At 39.4% G+C, this 18,738-nt stretch overlaps 1 protein-coding gene across 4 annotated transcripts; it reads left to right on the top strand.

The window, feature by feature from the left end:
- The first annotated feature begins 3,768 nt into the window (after positions 1-3,768).
- LOC131222708 (protein NUCLEAR FUSION DEFECTIVE 4-like) lies at positions 3,769-18,738 on the top strand. Of its 4 annotated transcripts, none has more exons than XM_058217872.1 (3): positions 3,769-4,376; positions 8,742-9,831; positions 18,449-18,738. In XM_058217872.1, the coding sequence occupies exons 1-3, from the start codon at positions 3,873-3,875 to the stop codon at positions 18,487-18,489; spliced, it is 1,635 nt and encodes a 544-aa protein (XP_058073855.1). In that variant the 5' UTR covers positions 3,769-3,872; the 3' UTR covers positions 18,490-18,738. The 4 variants fall into 4 exon arrangements, with proteins under 4 accessions (XP_058073855.1, XP_058073854.1, XP_058073856.1 ...); XM_058217871.1 differs by lacking the exon at positions 18,449-18,738 and adding an exon at positions 18,088-18,415; XM_058217873.1 differs by lacking the exon at positions 18,449-18,738 and adding an exon at positions 11,581-11,724.

Raw genomic sequence — 18,738 nt, 5'->3', positions numbered from 1 at the left:
GGTTCCAAATACATGCTCCCAAACAGGCCCTGAGCATATATAGAAGCCCAAATGCATCACATTATAGAAAGCAACGGTAATTGAATGCCCACCATTAAAAACATCTTAGGGACCACATTAGCTTTGAAGCTAGTTTATATTTGTGTTTTTCCTTAATTAAGGTTTATGTGACCTTATTAATAAGTTGGATGGCAAATAAATATTACAGTGGGCCTTAAAATTTTTGCGTCTAATTTCTTATTTATTGGGCTTCCAGCAAAATGGATGGATGGTGTAGATATAAAACACAAAACACATGCACAATGGTGGCCTCACAGTACCAACACAATCTACCTGATTAGTGTCTGGGTCATCACCCAATTCGCTTCCATAATTTGGACTTCCGCATAACATGCCTTCAATTTTGGAGAGCAGACGTATAAAGAATTGTCTGCTGTCAGAGTACCATATCACTCCTGGGAGTGGATTAGGTGCTCCCTGTCCTCACCCAAGACCGTATGGCCCCTATTCTGGGGCCTTCTTTGATGTATGTATTTTACATTCCCATCATCTATTCATTTTTCAGGGCATTTTGGGGTACGAGTTCAAAATTACATATTCAAATCTCAGGTGGACTATACGTAGCGATTGAACACCCCACCATTAAAAACTCTTTAATGCCCGCCATAATGCTTATTTGTCATCTAACCTATTAGTAAGTTCACACAAACATAAATAAAGTATTAAAAAAATAATATCAACTTGATCCGAAATGAGTCAAGTTAAAACAAATATCAACTTGACTCAAAGAAGCTTTTAACCTTGTATCACTGTTATTTTCTATGGTATGGCTTACTTAATTTGATTTAAATTTGTTTTATCTCAAGACTGTCTTAAAATGATCCAACAAAATGGATAGACAGTGTGGGTATAGAATACATACATCAAGGTGGGCCCCATCCTATTCATCCTTTTGGCAGCTTCTGATATGATATGAGCCTAAAAATGAGGCGGATCTAAAATTCAGTTAGGCCACACATAAGAAAACAATGAAATTAAATGGCCTGTGTTGAAACATTATTGAGGCAATAAAAGTTCGCAGGCTAATATTTTGATGTTTCAGATCATCCCACTGGGATTGACTTAATGAAAAGTGTGGATGATGTATATGTATCATAGTGGGCCATGGAAAAGTTTCAATGGTAGGCATTTCCCTCTTTGCCTTTTCTTATCATGTGGATCACTTGAATTTCGGATCTGCCTCAATTTTTTAGCTTATTTCCTGACATGAGTTGGCAAAACAGATGGGCAGAGTGGATTTCTCACAAACAAGATGGTGGGCCGCGCTAGCTTTTGACAGCAGAGTTTCTAACGATTGAGGGTCGTGTTTAGTTTTGATTTTATGAGATTTCGTATAAGAGATAATCTAGAATTTCTACGGATTAATTGTTAAAAATTATCAATGAGCTGGAGTACGACATTATCCACACATACATGACAACAACAAGTGCTGCCAACGGGATAAAGGTGCCATTAATGAGCATGAGTAGGACGATTGATTTCATGAGATTTTCTACTTAGAATTATAAGTATTATTAAATAACATACTAGAAAGTGCAAGGTGACTGCCTCCGCCCTCGCTAGGCCAATAATTCGTCTAGGTAGGGCTTTGCATGGTCCACTGTGATGTATGGGTTTTATCCTCGCCGTCCATCCATTTTGATAGACTATTTTACGTTATGACTCAAAAATGAGGTAAATCAAAGACACTAGTGGTGATGATGACACCCACCCTTGAAAGCTTCTTAGGGGCCACCATGATCTTTATTTATCATCCAACCTATTAATAAGATCATGTAGACTTAAATGTAAGGAAAACATGAATATTAGCTTAATCTAAAACTTCTGCAGCACCCAATAAGTTTTTAATTGTGAGTGTTCAATTCCCTTTCTATGGTCTACTTGTCTAGCATTGTTGCCTTGTGATAAAAGTAGGCCTTAAAAGTTAGATTGACCCAACCATCACCCAGGCCACTGTATGAATTTGAAGGTTTGTAGATATGGTCATCGCTCTTCATAGTGTGACATTGAATGGGCTTGATTTTTAAGGCATCCCATCATCATGGTTTTGTCCACTTAATGTATAGGTTGGACGGCATACATAGAAGACAATGGGACCCACAAAGATAGTTGTATATCACAGCCGAATGAGCTGGTGACTGCTAAAAAAAACACATATAGATAAAATTTTCCCTCAAACAGATAACCATTTACAATCCAGCAGGCACCAAATGATTAATTCCCCACATCTAAGGTGGATCCCACATGATAGACAACCCACACTGAAGATGGGGCCCACACGATGGATAGTTCACATCAAAGGTGTGCTCCAAATGATGAGCAGTGGATACTGAAGGTGGGCCTTACATGATGAGCCTACATTAAGGTTAAGCCACAGAGTCGGTCACCAGGCAATCTACTAGTGTGAAAGGATGCAACATGTTCGTGCCGAAATTAATTTGGCAACTCGTTTATGTTGAATTGTAAATATCTGCTTTTCTTGCACAAGCGGCTCACCCGACCAGCTAGGGTGTGGTCCCACCAAACGAAAATCCCCATTCAACCCACGCGCAATGCTTTATGGCATAGGGAGCACGATCCATTGGTAGACTCACGAGAGTTTCATGATGAGATTGTATCTAAGTACTCATTGAGGTGAAATTTTACTGTGTGAGTATGTGGGTGTTTACAAATAGACTTACAAGAGTTTCAGCACTAAGGTCATGAGTCTACATTCCCAATGTGATGAATGTGAGTGTGTGTGGGGGTGTGAGCGCGTGTAAAATAATAGAGAGTGTGATCCATCTATCTATCAGATTTCTTGGGTTCCATCATCTTATCTAATCCACTGTCTTATCAGCTTCATTAATGAATGCTGCCATTTAAAATAGTGAGCAAATGTGTTAATTGGGATCATTTGATCTCTTAAGGTTTTTTATTTTTCATTTTCCAAAATGTGGCAAAGATTTTTCTCCCTTGTTCATGCTCTAGGAGTATTATATGTTGTATTGCTCTTAGTTGCATTGGGACACTTTGTTACCGGCACGTGGCTGAAGGGTCCGGTACTTCGGTATCCATGCAATCCGACTCCATTTGAGGCTTTACAGTCGGGCACTTAGAAATGGTACAACATGGCATGTATTAACGAAATTCAACGGACTAGATCGTGCAGCCTACTGTTTCTAAGTGGCTATCCCAAGATCAGATTGTTTGAACAATACTAACCTTTGGTTCGTCGACACTTTTTCTTTGGAATAAGGTAGGATGTTTTTCATTCTCAACCGTCTGATAAATGTCCACTAATCCGATGGTCAGGTAGTCAAATAGCTTTTTTTTTTTGGGTTCATGGTACATCAGCGCTGGTTACTATAATTTGGACGATTTAATTTAACTATGTATATATGTGACATGTGTGCACTTTATAAGTTTTAGTGCCTGCGTATCGTCCACATACTGCTTTGGTTCCCGAGTATCTAACTGACCAATTAATTCATAAAGTGCTTTATTATTCTTTGACTAATAAGCCAGTGTACGTTGACGTTTTTCCAGAATTTTCCACATATTTCACTCTATCATTATCATGAGAATCAACCCTACTACTTCTGTTCACCCTACTACTTCTGTTCCCGGGATTCCTACACTTGAAGAAGAAAACCTGGGAGGTATTCGTCAAATCATTGGTCCGTCTTCTTCGGACGTGGATATAATACAAAAAGCGTCGGGACGAGTGTTAATCGCAAGACGCGTCCTCTCCCGTCTGTCTCTCAATCAAAACCTAAAGAAGGAGACGAAGAAAGGGGAAAGCAGCAGCAACAGCAGCCGCGCAGTACCGAATGAGGAGCTCACCGCAATCGGTGCTCTCGCAGTGGCGGAGGAGAGGCATCTGGATCATCAGCAGCAAATGGCTAGCCACCGTCGCGAGCATTTGGATTCAGTGCACTAGCGGGTCATCGTACTGCTTCGGCATCTACTCTTCCCTCCTTAAATCCAGCCAGGGCTACGACCAATCCACCCTCGACACTGTCGCTTTCTTCAAAGACGTCGGCGCCAACGTCGGCCTCATCTCCGGTCTCCTCTACTCAGCTGCCTCCTCCTCCTCCTCCTGGACACGTGGCGGGCCCTGGGTCGTCCATCTGGCGGGGGCCATCCTATCCTTCTCTGGCTACTTCCCCATGTGGCTTTCTGTCACCGGCGCCATCCCCCGACCGCCCGTCCCCGCCATGTGCGTGTTTATGCTCCTCGCAGCCCAAGGGCTGACCTTTTTCAACACAGCCAATGTCGTCACCGCCGTTGAGAATTTCCCTGACCACAGGGGCACAGCCGTTGGGATCATGAAGGTGAATTCATTCCCATTTAATTTCCGTCTTTGAATTGTATGATCGGTTGTGGGCCCACGGTTCGGTGATCCGGATTGTCGATCTGTTGGCTCGTGCCACCAAAATGATATGCCCTACCGGATGATCTTAATGCATCTTATTTGCTGGCTAGGATCTTCCAATCTGAAGAATTTGGTCCCTGTTTCCGTTCATTTCTCTGATGCATGTTTGGATTCATGTATGATCTGCATTGGAATATCTGATCGACGATGGAATATTTGTGATCTTCCGATGGCATCAAATGATTCGACTTGCATCACAAAGTCTGCATTTGTTAAAATTTCAGCAAGGTGATTAGTTAAGACTGATAAAAATTCAGAACTTTTAGAAACGAGTTGGGAAATTTTATAAAAAGGGAGAAATTGATTTTTGATTTTTGCAAGTTAGGTTACTGAATAATGTGATCATTATATATGAATATTGAATTGATGAATTTCAATGATTTTTTTAATTTTAATTTTTTTCTATTAGTGGGACAAGCTCTTTTTTTTTAAAATAAAAAAATAAAAAAATCTCACGAGCATCTTGCTATTTTATTTTTTAAAAATGTAGTAGAATTTGGTAACTATGTGAGTAATTATGGTGATGTATTAATTGCACAGATTGGCTGAACAGCTGAGCCCCGGAACTTTTTACTTCTTGTAGCATCCTTTTCATAGTGGTTTCCGGGGTTTGAGCTCTAGCTCCAATGGTCTCAGATTCAAGGCCAGCTTACCTAACAGAAAAGGAAAATGTATTAGTAGTTACTGTTGGTTCTATCGAGGATGGAAGATATTTGGTATCCTATATTAAAACTTTGTTGCATCACATAATCGAAAGAGCAAAGTACAGTTTTAGCAGTCAGAACAGGTATAAATAGTGGATCTCTCAATTTATTTGCTACTGGCCAAATATTGTGCGTTTTGGAATGATAATGCTTCTCTAATTCAATACATTTCTAGTTGACTGTTAGCCCTTGAAATCGTAGGATATGTAAAGGATATTTACTCAGGTTCTGGATTTTATGCTTCTGTTATTTTTAGGAACTGGTTGGCAATTCACTTATTGGATTGGACATGGCAACGCCTAATCCTCCCAGGCCTCCTATGGTGGGCAGATGGTCCCGCCCCTCCTTTGGTAGATTAATTTGATGGGGCTTTGGCTGGTAACTATGGGTCTTTGGTGACCTTCTCTGGCCCTGCTCTCCCTTATGCCGCTCATGTGGCAGAAGTCCTTGGACCCTCCTGAGAAGATCATTTTAAAGGGTGATTCCATCAACATTAGTAAGGGGCTGTTTGTCATATCTACTAATAAGAGCTTATTTGTTTATTCTAAAAAAATAAGCTCTTATTTTGGATATAGACCGTTTGGTAAAGCTCTAATTTTAGGACTTATTTTTTTTAGAAACTAGCAAAAAAGCTCTTAAAAAATAAGTGATGGAGAGGTCATTTTTTTTTTAAGAGCTTATTTGGCTTGAGTAGACATTTTTGGGGAAGTTTGTTCTTAAACTTTTTAGGTAATTCCCATCTTGCCCTCTTCTCTCCTCTTTACAATCTCTCTAAGGCAGGCCCACATGATGAGCAGCCCATGTTTAAGGTGGGGCTCCACATGACGGATGGTCCACATCAAGGCGGGCCCATATAAAGCACTGTCACATCAAAGGTGGGCCCCACATGATGGATGCCCCAAATCGAAGTGTGGCCCTACATGATGGACGACCCACATCAAAGGTGGGACCCAAATGATGGATGGTGGACATTGAAGGCGGGACTAGATGATGGAAGGTTGACATCAAAGGTAGGCCCACATGATGAACGATCCATATTGAAAGTTAGCCCCCACATGGTGGACGGTCCACAACAAAGGTGGGTCCCACATGATGAATGATGACCCACATCAAATGTGGCCTCGCATGATGGACTATCCACATCAAGTGGGCCCCATATGATGGACGGTCCATGGCAAAGGTGGGACCCACATGATGGATGGTGGACATCAAAAGTGGGCCTGCATGATGAACAATCTATATTGAAGGTGCCTCCACATGATGAATGGTCCACATCAAAGTGGGCCCCACATGATGAATGGCCCGGCATGATGGACCATCCATGTTAAGTGGGCCCCACTAAATGGACAGTCCACATCAAAGGTGTGATCCACATGATAGATGATGGGCATCAAAAGTGGGCTCACATGATGGACGGTTGACATCAAAGGTGGGCCCGCATGATGAATGATCCGTATTGAAGGTGAGGCCCCACATAATAAATGCTCCACATTGAGTGGCCCACATAATGGACAGAGTGGGCCTCACATGATGGATGACCTATGTCAAAGTGTTGCCCCTCGTGATGGACTGTCCACATCAAGTGGGTCCCACCTAATGGATGGTCCACATCCAAGGTCTTGCATGATGGACAGTCCATACCAAAGCGGCCTAACATGATGGATGATTCACATGGAATGTGTGCCCCACACGACGGATGTTGGACATCAAAAGTGGGGCCCATATGAAGGCCAACCCACTTCGAAGGTGGGGCCCACACGATGGACACATCGAGTGTGGATTTCACATCCCAAGTAGTGGACACTGAGGGGCCCCGCATAAAGGACAATTAGCATTGCTGGTGGGGCCCACATGATGGATGACCTACATCAAGGTGGGCACCATATAATGGCGGTCCGCTTCGAAGGTCAACCAAAACAATTGTTTTGATTGCTCTTATAATGGAGTTATTGTAATCTTTAAAAATGACATCAAGTACTCCTACAAAAAGCTCTTATTTGAACGTTTTACCAAACTTGCTTATTTCAAATAAAAGCTTTTTATGGCTTTGAAAACATGATTTACCAAACGAGCTTATTTAAAACAAGAGCTAGAACAAAAAGAGCTTATTAGAGTAGCTTCTATTAGATTAGAGTAGAGATGTCAAATGTGCCCTAAGTGGGTGAAATCAGGATTTGAACCGTGGGATCCTTGATCTTGCTCGGGTGGTAGACTCTCGGGAGTTTCAACACCCGGTCAAGGGTTCGAGTATCCATAGGTGGTGAAAGCCCACTACGGTGTGAGTGTGTGGGGGTGTGTGTGCCTTTGTTTTTTTTTTTTTTTAAAGGATTTGAACCGTGGGTGCTCCACTTCGTTCTTAATTAAATTAAGACTCTATCCTCAAAAGTTCATTTTTTGTTTACTCATGTGAGGAGATATTCACCAGATATTGTGGTTGTTCTTGCTAAGGAAGGAAATCCTTCCATGGTGTTTTGGAATTGGGCCAAATTTCCATGAGAGATTAGAGTCCCGGCATGCATAGATAACTTAGATTGGTGAACTTAAGACTTGGCCTGGGCTGTTTTGCTAGTAGTTTTTATTTTGGCAAAAAGCAAGGTGTGGTAGCCTTGGTTTAGCTCTATTTGGTACAGAGTTTTGAGTTTCTAGTTGGCTGCATTTTGTATTTAGCAGTGCTTTGTGGCTTTGGAGTTGGGTATATAAGTTGCTGTGAGGCTATTCTTGTATAGCATAGTTACTTGCCTCTCTGGTAGTTGTATCATCCTTTTTCATCTATCAATTCAGGTGGTGTGCTCCAACCTTTTGCTAAAATTAAAAAAAGTAAGGAATCGGCCATTCGGCCCTTTATGTCTGGAATTCTTTCCCTTAATTTACTATGGTTTTTGTTGCTTGCTCTGGAAAAAAAAAAAGAAGGAAAAACAACACTTCAAATCTAATACTTGTTAGCATGCATAGGATGCGTTTGGATGTTCATTTAAAGTGAATTTCAGTAATTTAATACAATAAAGTGAAAATCACTTTGGCACAATTTTAATTTATAACGACGACCAAATCCCCAACTGGAGTTCCATGCATTTCAAGTTTGATGTGAAACAATCAAAATGGTAACTCCCACAATGAACGGGGTGGAGCTAGCCCCAAACAAGTCATTTCCTCATTATGCAATTCATTTCAGTTGAACATCCAAACAACTCCCTAGTCTTTCTGTTCATAAATAGTTACCTTTCCGATTTCTTCCTGGTATCAATATTTTGTTTCCTTGCATAATTTGTTTAGATTTGTTGCTTGCACATCTAGATACCAATGGACTACTTGAAATTCCATGCATAAATAGACATTATACCTGCCAAAATTTCCGATCAGCATGTTGGACACCTATACAACTTGCACAACATCATCCAATAAAAGCTAGTTGAATTATATTTAACTAATGCATGTGTTGCTTGTCATTTACAGTGCAACACAAATTTCCCAAACTCTTGCTTGTACCTTCCCTTGTGGTGTCCTGATTTTTGTTGGGCCTCGATTGGTTTTAACAGCTATCTTTACTTGTCTATGTTTAGGGCTTTCTCGGTCTAAGTGGAGCGATACTAATTCAAGTATATCAGACGATATTCAAGGATAACCCTAGTTCGTTTCTTCTGATGCTTGCGCTGCTGCCAACTCTCACCCCCCTCTTGCTAATGTGTTTTGTAAAAGTTCGCTCTACAAATGAAAGGCATGACAAGAAATACCTGAATGGTTTCTCAGTCATTGCGCTGGTTGTTGCTTTTTACCTCACTATCATTATAATTTTGGAGAATGTCCTAGCATTGGGATCATCAATGCATATCCTTATATTGACAATACTTCTCGTTACACTCATCTTTCCTCTAAGCATTGCAATTAGAGCCCAATTGAGGAACTCCCGGATGCTACCACAAGCTTCAAATCTCGAAGCAAACCGTTTGATGGATGATCCTGACCCACTGGATGTCACAGAGCAGAGGACATATGGGAGAGTAGAAGCTGAGAAGCTGAGATACGATCATGCTGTGTATCACGAGACACCAAGCAATGCTGGTCAAGAGTCATCCGTGCATGACAGGAGGATTATGTTGAGGGGAGAAAACTACAATCTTTTGCAGAGCATGCGCACCATTGACTTCTGGTTACTGTTTTTAGCCACGGCATGTGGTATGGGGTCAGGGCTGGCCACAGTAAATAATATCAGTCAGATTGGCACATCTCTTGGTTACACAAGCATTGAGACCAGTACATTGGTCTCTTTGTGGAGTATATGGAATTTTCTGGGCCGCTTCGGTGCTGGTTACGTGTCTGACTACTTCCTCCACCTGAGAGGCTATGCAAGGCCGTTGTTCATGGCCATTACGCTGGCGACCATGAGCGTTGGCCATGTAGTGATCGCTTCTGGCCTGCCGGGTGCTCTATATGCGGGTTCTATCTTAGTGGGTGTATGTTATGGCTCTCAATGGTCATTAATGCCCACCATCACTTCAGAGATATTCGGTGTAATGCATATGGGTACGATATTCAACACAATTACCATCGCGAGCCCGTTTGGGTCTTATCTCCTCTCCGTGAAGTTGGTGGGGGGTATATACGACATGGAAGCATCATCATCATCATCATCTGATGAGAAGACGTGCACTGGTAAGCACTGCTTCATGTTATCTTTTCTGATAATGGCATGTGTTACTCTTTGTGGGTTTCTCGTTGCCTCATATTTGTTCTTTCGGACTAGAAGGTTTTATAAGCAGGTTATATTTGAGAGACTACAACAATCTGCAGCGCAGTAACAAGGAAGTAGCTGCACTCAAAGACACAAGTAGCATATAGTTGGAAATGCACTTCTCTGTTGTTCCTTTTCCATCTCTGATCCATGAGAGGATATAGTGTTATCAATATTATCTTAGTTATGAAGCATTCAGTATGCATGGGTCACATCAGTTGGGCCATGTACCTACACCAGTTGGGCAATCTTAGCCACTGATTGGAGGGCTCTTCAGGATTACAAATAGGTGGTTAGGAAAATGTCCAACCACCCATTAGCATTAAATGGATAAAAACGCTCTAATCAATCACTGGGATCTGGGTGGAATTTTTGGCATATGGTCAATACACGGCAGCACATTATAGATGAATGTTATGGATCACATGCATAAGTGCCATGTTTGCTGAGATGGAGTGCTTGATAACTAATTTAGATGTCAGTGTTGGATGCATTCTCTTTGTTATATATCGTGGGTAGATTTCTTTATTTATTTTGGTTGTATATGACATTCACTTCTGGGTCTTCCCTACAACTGATAGAACATGTTATATTGACACTGATTTTGTTTTAGGAACTGCATGCTTCATATGTATACTTTTGTTTGTATATGCTGCAGAAAAGTAATGTTGTTCACTTTGGTGTGATGTCAAAATTGACATTTGTAGTGCCTGTTCTCTTGATTTTGTTCCTTTTTTTTTTGTTTTTGTTTTTGTTTTTTTTCTTGGTGCCTTTTCTCTTGGCCTCTGCATCAGCGATGAGGGGGTCACTTGACGCCTTTGATCGCTTTGTTTCTTTCTTCTGCTTAATGAAACTGTTATCTTGAAAAGAAAACAGAAAAACAAAAAAAGGATGACCCTACAGGCAAAAGTGTTATACTTCATTTATTATGCCAGAAACTGTACACATATATATTTAGCTTAAGCTAGACTGTCAAAAGATTATGCTGAGCCAATGTCCTACCTGCTGATCAGTAGACATCCAATGAACAGTTAATTCGAAAAATATTCTTCTCCTAAGCTGAAGAACAACTGTCAATTTAATCAGGGGAGGCTATGGTCATTTATTTAATATGATTTTGAGGTAAGCACCTATTTACGTTGGGTCCCACAATTTACAACGTTCAACGAGATTCTAAGTGTACAATTTATGAGTATGTATGCATGAACCATTACACTGCAAGAGTATCCAACTCCCCTATGTCAAATGACTAAAATTATGCATTGGTACAAGTGATTTTGGCCATACATTCGACTACTGTGCATTTGTATTGCAGCACATTGACTATACAAACGGATAGATATGACACTTTCTGATACAAATTGACACAAAAGATGCTTTCCGATACATTCCTGTCTTTAAACGTAACCAATATGAGGCGATATTTTTTTAACCTTCGCAATATTGTAGTAAAGAAAGACAGAACAACCACAGGTTTAAAAACACAAACCAAAGGATTGTGGAAGTCACCAGCATGGCCCAAAAAGATAAAAGCAAAAAGAAAGTAACCAAAAAAGCCACTAGGTTAATCATTCTTAGCATTCTAGTATTATTATAGGTAATGACATTTATTAAGCAAAAGCAATGGGTTACACGTTCTTCTCTCTAGCTAATCCTAGTTCAATTGGAAGGAGGAGCCTTGAACTTGGCGTGAAGGATCTTCACAAACTCCACCAGCTTCTCGATCTCTATCATCACCTCCTTGACCAAACTGTCTGAGCAGAACTGCTCAGCCCAGCCCATCAAAAGCGGGTACTTCTCACTGTTGAAAAGCTTTCATGCTTGTCACACATTCAATTGCCTTGAGCCACCCCAAGTAGCACACGAATGCGATGCCTAGGTAAACAATGTTCTCCCTGCTAAAGAATCCCTTCCCTTTGTTATATTTTGTTTTAAAATAATATTAAAATTTTAAATTTTCGGTGATTTCCCACCATTTTTGAAAAGTTGTGGTATTTTTGAGTTGTGGGTTTTATCCCATATCGGATTTGACAAAGTAAACTATCTTGTATATAAGATAGTCTTTTTGCATAGGGCTTGAGCCAAATAAGTTCTTCTTTGTCAAAATTTATTTTCATTTTTTGGTTCTCGATTTTAATAGTCTATTTAATTCAACCAAATATTCCAACAATCTTGTAATTGAATTTGTTGAATTACATAGACTATGGCTACAGTATTAGTAAATACTTCTGCTGAGTTCGCCAAAATCGAACCGTTCGCTAGACAATGCTTAAACGGTGGAAACAGAAACTGATGTTCGCATTGACCACCCTTAAAGTTTTGTACATTTTATCTGAATTATTTACTATAGATCCAGCAAATCAAACTGAAGTAACAGATGAAAATAATTGTAAAAATTATATTCTAAACTCTTTATCCAACGAACTATATGACGTGTATGCTTCTTATGTGTCTGCTAAAGACATATGGACTGTTTTGGAAAAGAAATACATATTAGAAGATGCAGGCGCTAAGAAACATGCAATTGCTAATTTTCTTCATTATGAAATAACAGATGATAAACCTGTCACAAATCAGATTCACGATTTTCAAAGTCTAGTTCACGAACTCTCGACAGAAGGAATTAAGTTGGATGAAGTGTTTCTATCAGGAACACTAATAGAAAAGTTACGGCCCTCCTGGAAAGAATATAATAATAGAATGAACATAAAAAGAACGGTGTTTCTTTGGAAACCACTATCGTACACATACGAATAGAGGAGACCAATAGAATTAGGGACCAAAAAGAAAATAGAAATAAGATAGATTCAAAGGCGAATCTTGTGGAATCAAGTCGGGCAAATAATAAGAAAAGGGCAACTGTCATAACTGTGGTAAACCTAGACATTACGCAAATAAATGCAAGATCAAAAAGAAGAATGTAAACAATCAATTCAAGAAAAAGAGAAACTGCTGTAATTGTGGAAAGCTTAGGCATCATGTTAAAACCTGTAGGCTTAAGAAAAACAAAGATAAGCTGCAGGCTAATCTTACAGAAATAGGTAATGAGTCTGACATGATAGTAGCTGTGGTGTCAGAAGTCTTCCTTGTAAACAACTTGGAGTGGGTACTAGACACTGGTGCAACTAGGTATGTGTGCAAGGATCGTAGCATGTTTACCTCCTACCAAGTATCAGGAGATGATGAACATGTGTTCATGGGTAATGCTAGAACGTCTCCAGTTGTAGGGAAATGGAAAGTACTTTTGAAACTCACTTCTGAAAAGACTCTGATGTTGAATGATGTCCTACATGTACCCGATAGTAGAAGAAACTTGGTCTCTGGTTCACTCATCAATAAGGCTAGTGTTAAGTTAGTATTTGATTTAGATAAGCTTGTAATGACTAAGAATGAAACTTTTGTTGGTAAGGGATACTGTAGCAATGGTTTATTCATTGTAAATGTATCCAATGATAATAATAAGAAGACATTCAGGTCTATTTATATCATTGAACCTTTTTATCTATGGCATAGTAGATTAAGTCATGTGACTATAGTATCTTTAAAGAAAATGAAAAGATTAGGTTTATTACCTATTATATCTAATGAAGGATTCGATAAATGTGAAACATGTGTCGAATCAAAATTTATTAAAAAACCTTTTAAACAAATAGAGAGATCATCTGTTCTATTAGAGTTAATACACAGTGACTTAGGTGATTTTAGAAATCACATGTCTAGAGGTGGAAAAAGATATTATATAACTTTTGTAAATGACTACTCTAGGTTCACTAGAGTATATTTGTTAAGAAATAAATATAAAGCTTTAGATGTTTTTTTTTTAAAATACAAACTTGAAGTTGAAAATCAGTTAAATATAAAAATTAAAAGACTTAGAACAGATAGAGGAGGTGAATATGAATCTTCTCAATTTAGAGAATTATGTGAAAAGAATGGAATAGTTCACAAAACTACAGCTCCTTATACACCAGAACAGAATGAAATAGCAGAACGTAAGAATCGAACTCTAAAAGAGATGATGAATGTCATGTTAAACAGTTCAGGCTTACCCTCAAATATGTGGGGAGAAACAATTCTATCTACTTGTTATATCCTAAATAGGATTCCTTCTAAATCTTCTGAACTAACACCATATGAACTTTGAAAGAATCATATTCCTAGTTATAAATATATTAAAGTGTGGGGGTGTCTTGTTAAAGTAGGATTGCCTGAAACTAAGAAAAGAAAGTTAGGACTTAAAACGACCGACTGTGTATTTATAGGGTACGCACAAAACAGTGCGGCCTATAGGTTTCTAGTTTTAAAAACTAAGGATAATATTCTAAATCTTAATACAATTGTAAAAGCTAGGGATGCAGAGTTCTTTGAGAACGTATTCCCTATGAAATCTAAATCTATAAGAATAGAGGAAGTCAATGAATTAGATATTGTGTCTACTAGTAAAAATACTTACGATAAAGTAGTAGAAGAGATACAACCAAGAAAAAGTATTAGGGTTAAAAGAGAAACTAACCTAAGAGATGGTTTTTTCACCTTCTTAGTAGAAGATGATCCTACAATGTATACAGAAGTAATTAACTCTTCCTTTTGGAAGGAAGCAATAAATGATGAGTTAAAATCTATTATATCTAACAATACTTGGGAACTTATAGACCTATCACCTGGAAACAAACCAATTGGCTGTAAATGGGTGTTCAAAATGAAACTAAAACCAGATGGAACTATTGATAAGTTTAAAGCTAGGTTGGTAGCGAAAGGTTTTAAACAAAAGAAAGGAACAGATTACTTTGATACATATTCCTCTGTAACTAATATTACAACTATTAGAGTCTTAATAACAATAGCCTCCATATATAAACTAGTGGTACACCAGATGGACGTTAAGACGGCTTTCCTAAATGGAGAATTAGAAGAAGAAATATATATGGAGCAACCTGAGGGTTATAAGATATCAGGTAAAGAAAATAAAGTATGTAGACTAATTAAATCACTATATGGTTTAAAACAGACTCCTAAACAATGGCATGAAAAATTTGATGGTGTTTTAAAATCAAATGGTTATCATATAAATGATGTAGATAGATGTGTATATAGTAAAATTTCTAGAAATAATTATGTTATTATATGCCTTTATGTTGATGACATGCTTATTTTGGGAACTAATATTAAATTAGTTAATGCAACTAAGAAATTCTTATCATCTAAGTTTGATATGAAAGACTTAGGGGAGGCTAGTGTAATCTTGGGTATTAAAGTAACCAGAAAAAATGGTGTTATTATATTATCACAATTTCATTACATTGAGAAGATATTGAGAAAGTTTAACCATTTAGACTGTTTACCTGTCAGTACTCCTTATGATTATAGTGTGATTCTCATGAAGAATACAGAAAATAATGTGTCTCAATTGGAATATTCCTGAATAATTGGTAGCCTTATGTATCTAATAAACTGTACTAAACCAGACATATCTTTTGCAGTAGAAAGGCTAAGTAGATATACACATAACCCTGGAAAAGAGCATTGGAATGCCTTGTCTAGGATTTTGAGATACCTAAAAGGCAGTATGGCCTATGGTTTACATTATACCGATTATCCTGCTGTATTAGAAGGATATAGTGATGCTAACTGGATCAGTGATTCAGATGAGACAAAATCTATAAGTGGATATGTCTTCACTTTGGATGGAGGAGCAGTCTCTTGGAAGTCTACCAAGCAGACATGTATCGCTCGGTCGACTATGGAATCCGAGTTTATTGTCTTAGAAAAGGCTGAAACAGAAGCTGAATGGTTTAGAAATCTCTTAGCTGATATACCATTGAGGCCAAAGCCTGTATTGGCCGTGTCTATTCATTGTGACTATCAAGCAGCTATAGGAAAAGCAAAAAGTAAAATATATAATGGAAAAAAGCAGACATATTATACTTAGACACAATATAGTGAAACATATGTTGCGCGATAGAGTCATATTCATTGATTTTGTGAGGTCAAAAAAGAATCTAGTAGATCCTCTGACCAAAGGACTATCTAAAAAGTTAGTCAATGATACATTGAAGAGAATAGGGCTGAGCCTAATATATAAGCTGCCAGTGTTGGCAACCTAACTTATACAAGTGGAGATCCCATGAGATAGGTTCAATGGGTAAACAACAAGACACGAGGTAGACGATTGCACTGGGTTATATGAGCCCCTTTTATGGTGTACAGTGCGAGTAGTAACGTAGAAGGATGAGTTTTTAGAACTTTTAATGGATCCAAAGCCATATATTTGGTGGTATATATAGTTGCTGCATACACTTGATGGAATTCACCTATATGGGTGTGGAGGTGGAGGCCGCTTCCTATAAGAATCTAGGCGAATTCTCTAGAGCACTCATGAAAATTCAGGTAATGGTGTATGGCCAAAACGCATCGAACAGTAGAACCACTTACAGAGGAAGAGTTGTGTGAATGGCATGTACTTGCGATGTACATTAAAAGGATTCAGGTTCAAGACTATGGTGTCACCTGATTCCTGTGAACTTGTCTTGCTTACTCTAATGTCAGTTCAAGTCTATGGTGACACCGACACCATTGCATAACTATTACGCTTTAATCCGAAAGAGTTTTATTTTAAAACATGTGCGGGATTGTTATATTTTGTTTTAAAATAAAATTAAAATTAAAATTTTTAAATTTTCGGTGATTTCCCTCCATTTTTGAAAAGTTGTGGTACTTTTGAGTTGTGGGTTTTATCCCACATCGGATTTGACAAAGTAAACTATCTTGTATATAAGATAGTCTTTTTACTTAGGGCTTGAGCCCCTTTCAGGGGGCATGTGAATTTGGTCCTATGGGGGGGGGGGGGGGGGGGGGTTATGACAGTAGCTCTAATCCATGTCATTGACCATACACGCGCGCGCGCCGAGCCGAGTCTGTGTCGGTGTGCGCGTGCGGGACGGGACGGGACCGGACGGGCTGGGCGTGGGCGTGGCCGCGGGTGCGGGTGAGGGTGCGATGTAAGTGTACTCGCGTGGGTGTGTGTATGGGTACTCGCAAAACTGTATGTATGAGAGTGTACTCGCACTTGCGCTTTTTCGTTTTAAACCAGAGAGATGCATCCCTTCCGGTTGGTCGCCCCTGTTGGGTTTAAACCCAACGGACCTAACCTTTTGTAAAGGGTGCTTATGCACTACTTCGGAATCTATATAAAAACTACCGATTCCAGTTTCAAAAATATGAAATTATTATCTCTCTTATAAAACTCTCTCTGATACGGTTTGAAAGAATTTTACTGAGTTCATCGCTGAGTCAACTCAGCACTTTCGGATTAAACTACAAGTGGTTCGAGCCTGTGTACAATGAGTGCACCGCTGGGACCGGGTCATAGTCGTTGTATCCAGGAGGTTGATTACTCTGGAAACCTGTTGCACTTGGGACGTTGTCCAAGGAGAGCAAATTCGATTTCAAGCCGAGTGACTCAATCACGCTTCGACTTAATTCAATAAGTTCTTCTTTCTCAAAATTTATTTTCTTTTTTTGATTCTTGATTTTAATAGTCAATTTAATTCAACCAAATATTCCAACACCCATTGTCCATCAAGAAATGGAGGGAAAGCATGTAATAATGCAAAAGAACCAAATACCTTGTCATTGATGTATGCAGCCCAGAAGTGAGCGATGGCACAATCATAGGGAACAGTTGAGTGGATCATCGGTTAAGCAGTCCAGGCATCATTAATGTATTGGACGATGATCATGGACCCACAGATGGGCTGGTGCTTATGAATGAGGACTGGGATCTTGTACACAGGGTTGGATTGGAGCTGCTCTTGGACTCAGACGTCTCTTCATGGAATTTATACTAAATCGATTTGAATTTGAGGGTGATCCTGGGCATCATCACATTTGGGTTTTCCCATTCCCCCCAACATCGCTACTGCTGCAAATGCACTTACAGGCACCTCTCACCATGATCGTTCTTCTATAAAGATGTAGAAGTGGAAAGGATCCATGTATAGAGATCTCTTCTTCTTCTTCTTCTTCTTCTTGGAGATGACATTTACACGGGAAATTGGGTGACTTTGGTCTCATTGTATGAGTGCTTTGTACAATCTTGGTAATAGTAGTCCTTGAAAGGATGGAATTATCAATTTTTGGGATGAAAATGTCATTTCCGTTTTTTTTTCTTATGATAGACTTGGGGCAAGAAGTGTATGATTCAACTTTTCGCACAAAACGGACGCTGTGATGTGTGGTGGCCCATCACCGTTGATCAATTCAATGATCTGAACCGTCCATTCGATCCGGACGGTGGGACTGACGATAGCCATGGTGACCTTCTACAACCATGCACGTGCATACATGAAAGCCATGTTCAAACGTAGGATGAACGGTAGGAAGATTTGATCTCTTACGCCAAAACAAACTCGTGCAAAAGCATCCATTCTCGACTGAAATTTCGCCACGAATCCAATTAACGGGGTGGATTTCTCTAATAATGTCGATCATGGGCCCCACTGACGTCGAAAATTTTCATTTTTCGCATTCCTTTCGCAGCACGCAAGTCTAGACACTGCCGGCCAACGTGGGTCGTTTGATTGTCATGGACAGGGTTGGACCGATGATCCGGACCGTCCAAAAGCTCTAGGAAGTGATCTTGACCCCATTCATGGAGGCGGATCAGAGGTCAAGATGATTAGTCGCCCCGAAACCATTCCAAACGTAGCTCAGTCTTGCGTTTCGCTACACAAAGTGTCCGGTCTTGCTGCGTAAACTCCTTGCTGCAAACGTAGAGTCGGTTCTCCACTTGACCGACCTACGTTTGGTTATAAAAGGAAGGAGAAAGA

Source organism: Magnolia sinica, chromosome 13, assembly GCF_029962835.1.
Source record: "Magnolia sinica isolate HGM2019 chromosome 13, MsV1, whole genome shotgun sequence".
Lineage (NCBI taxonomy): Eukaryota > Viridiplantae > Streptophyta > Magnoliopsida > Magnoliales > Magnoliaceae > Magnolia > Magnolia sinica.
Note: the sequence above shows the minus strand (reverse complement) of the source record. Positions and strands in the feature narration are given on the sequence as shown.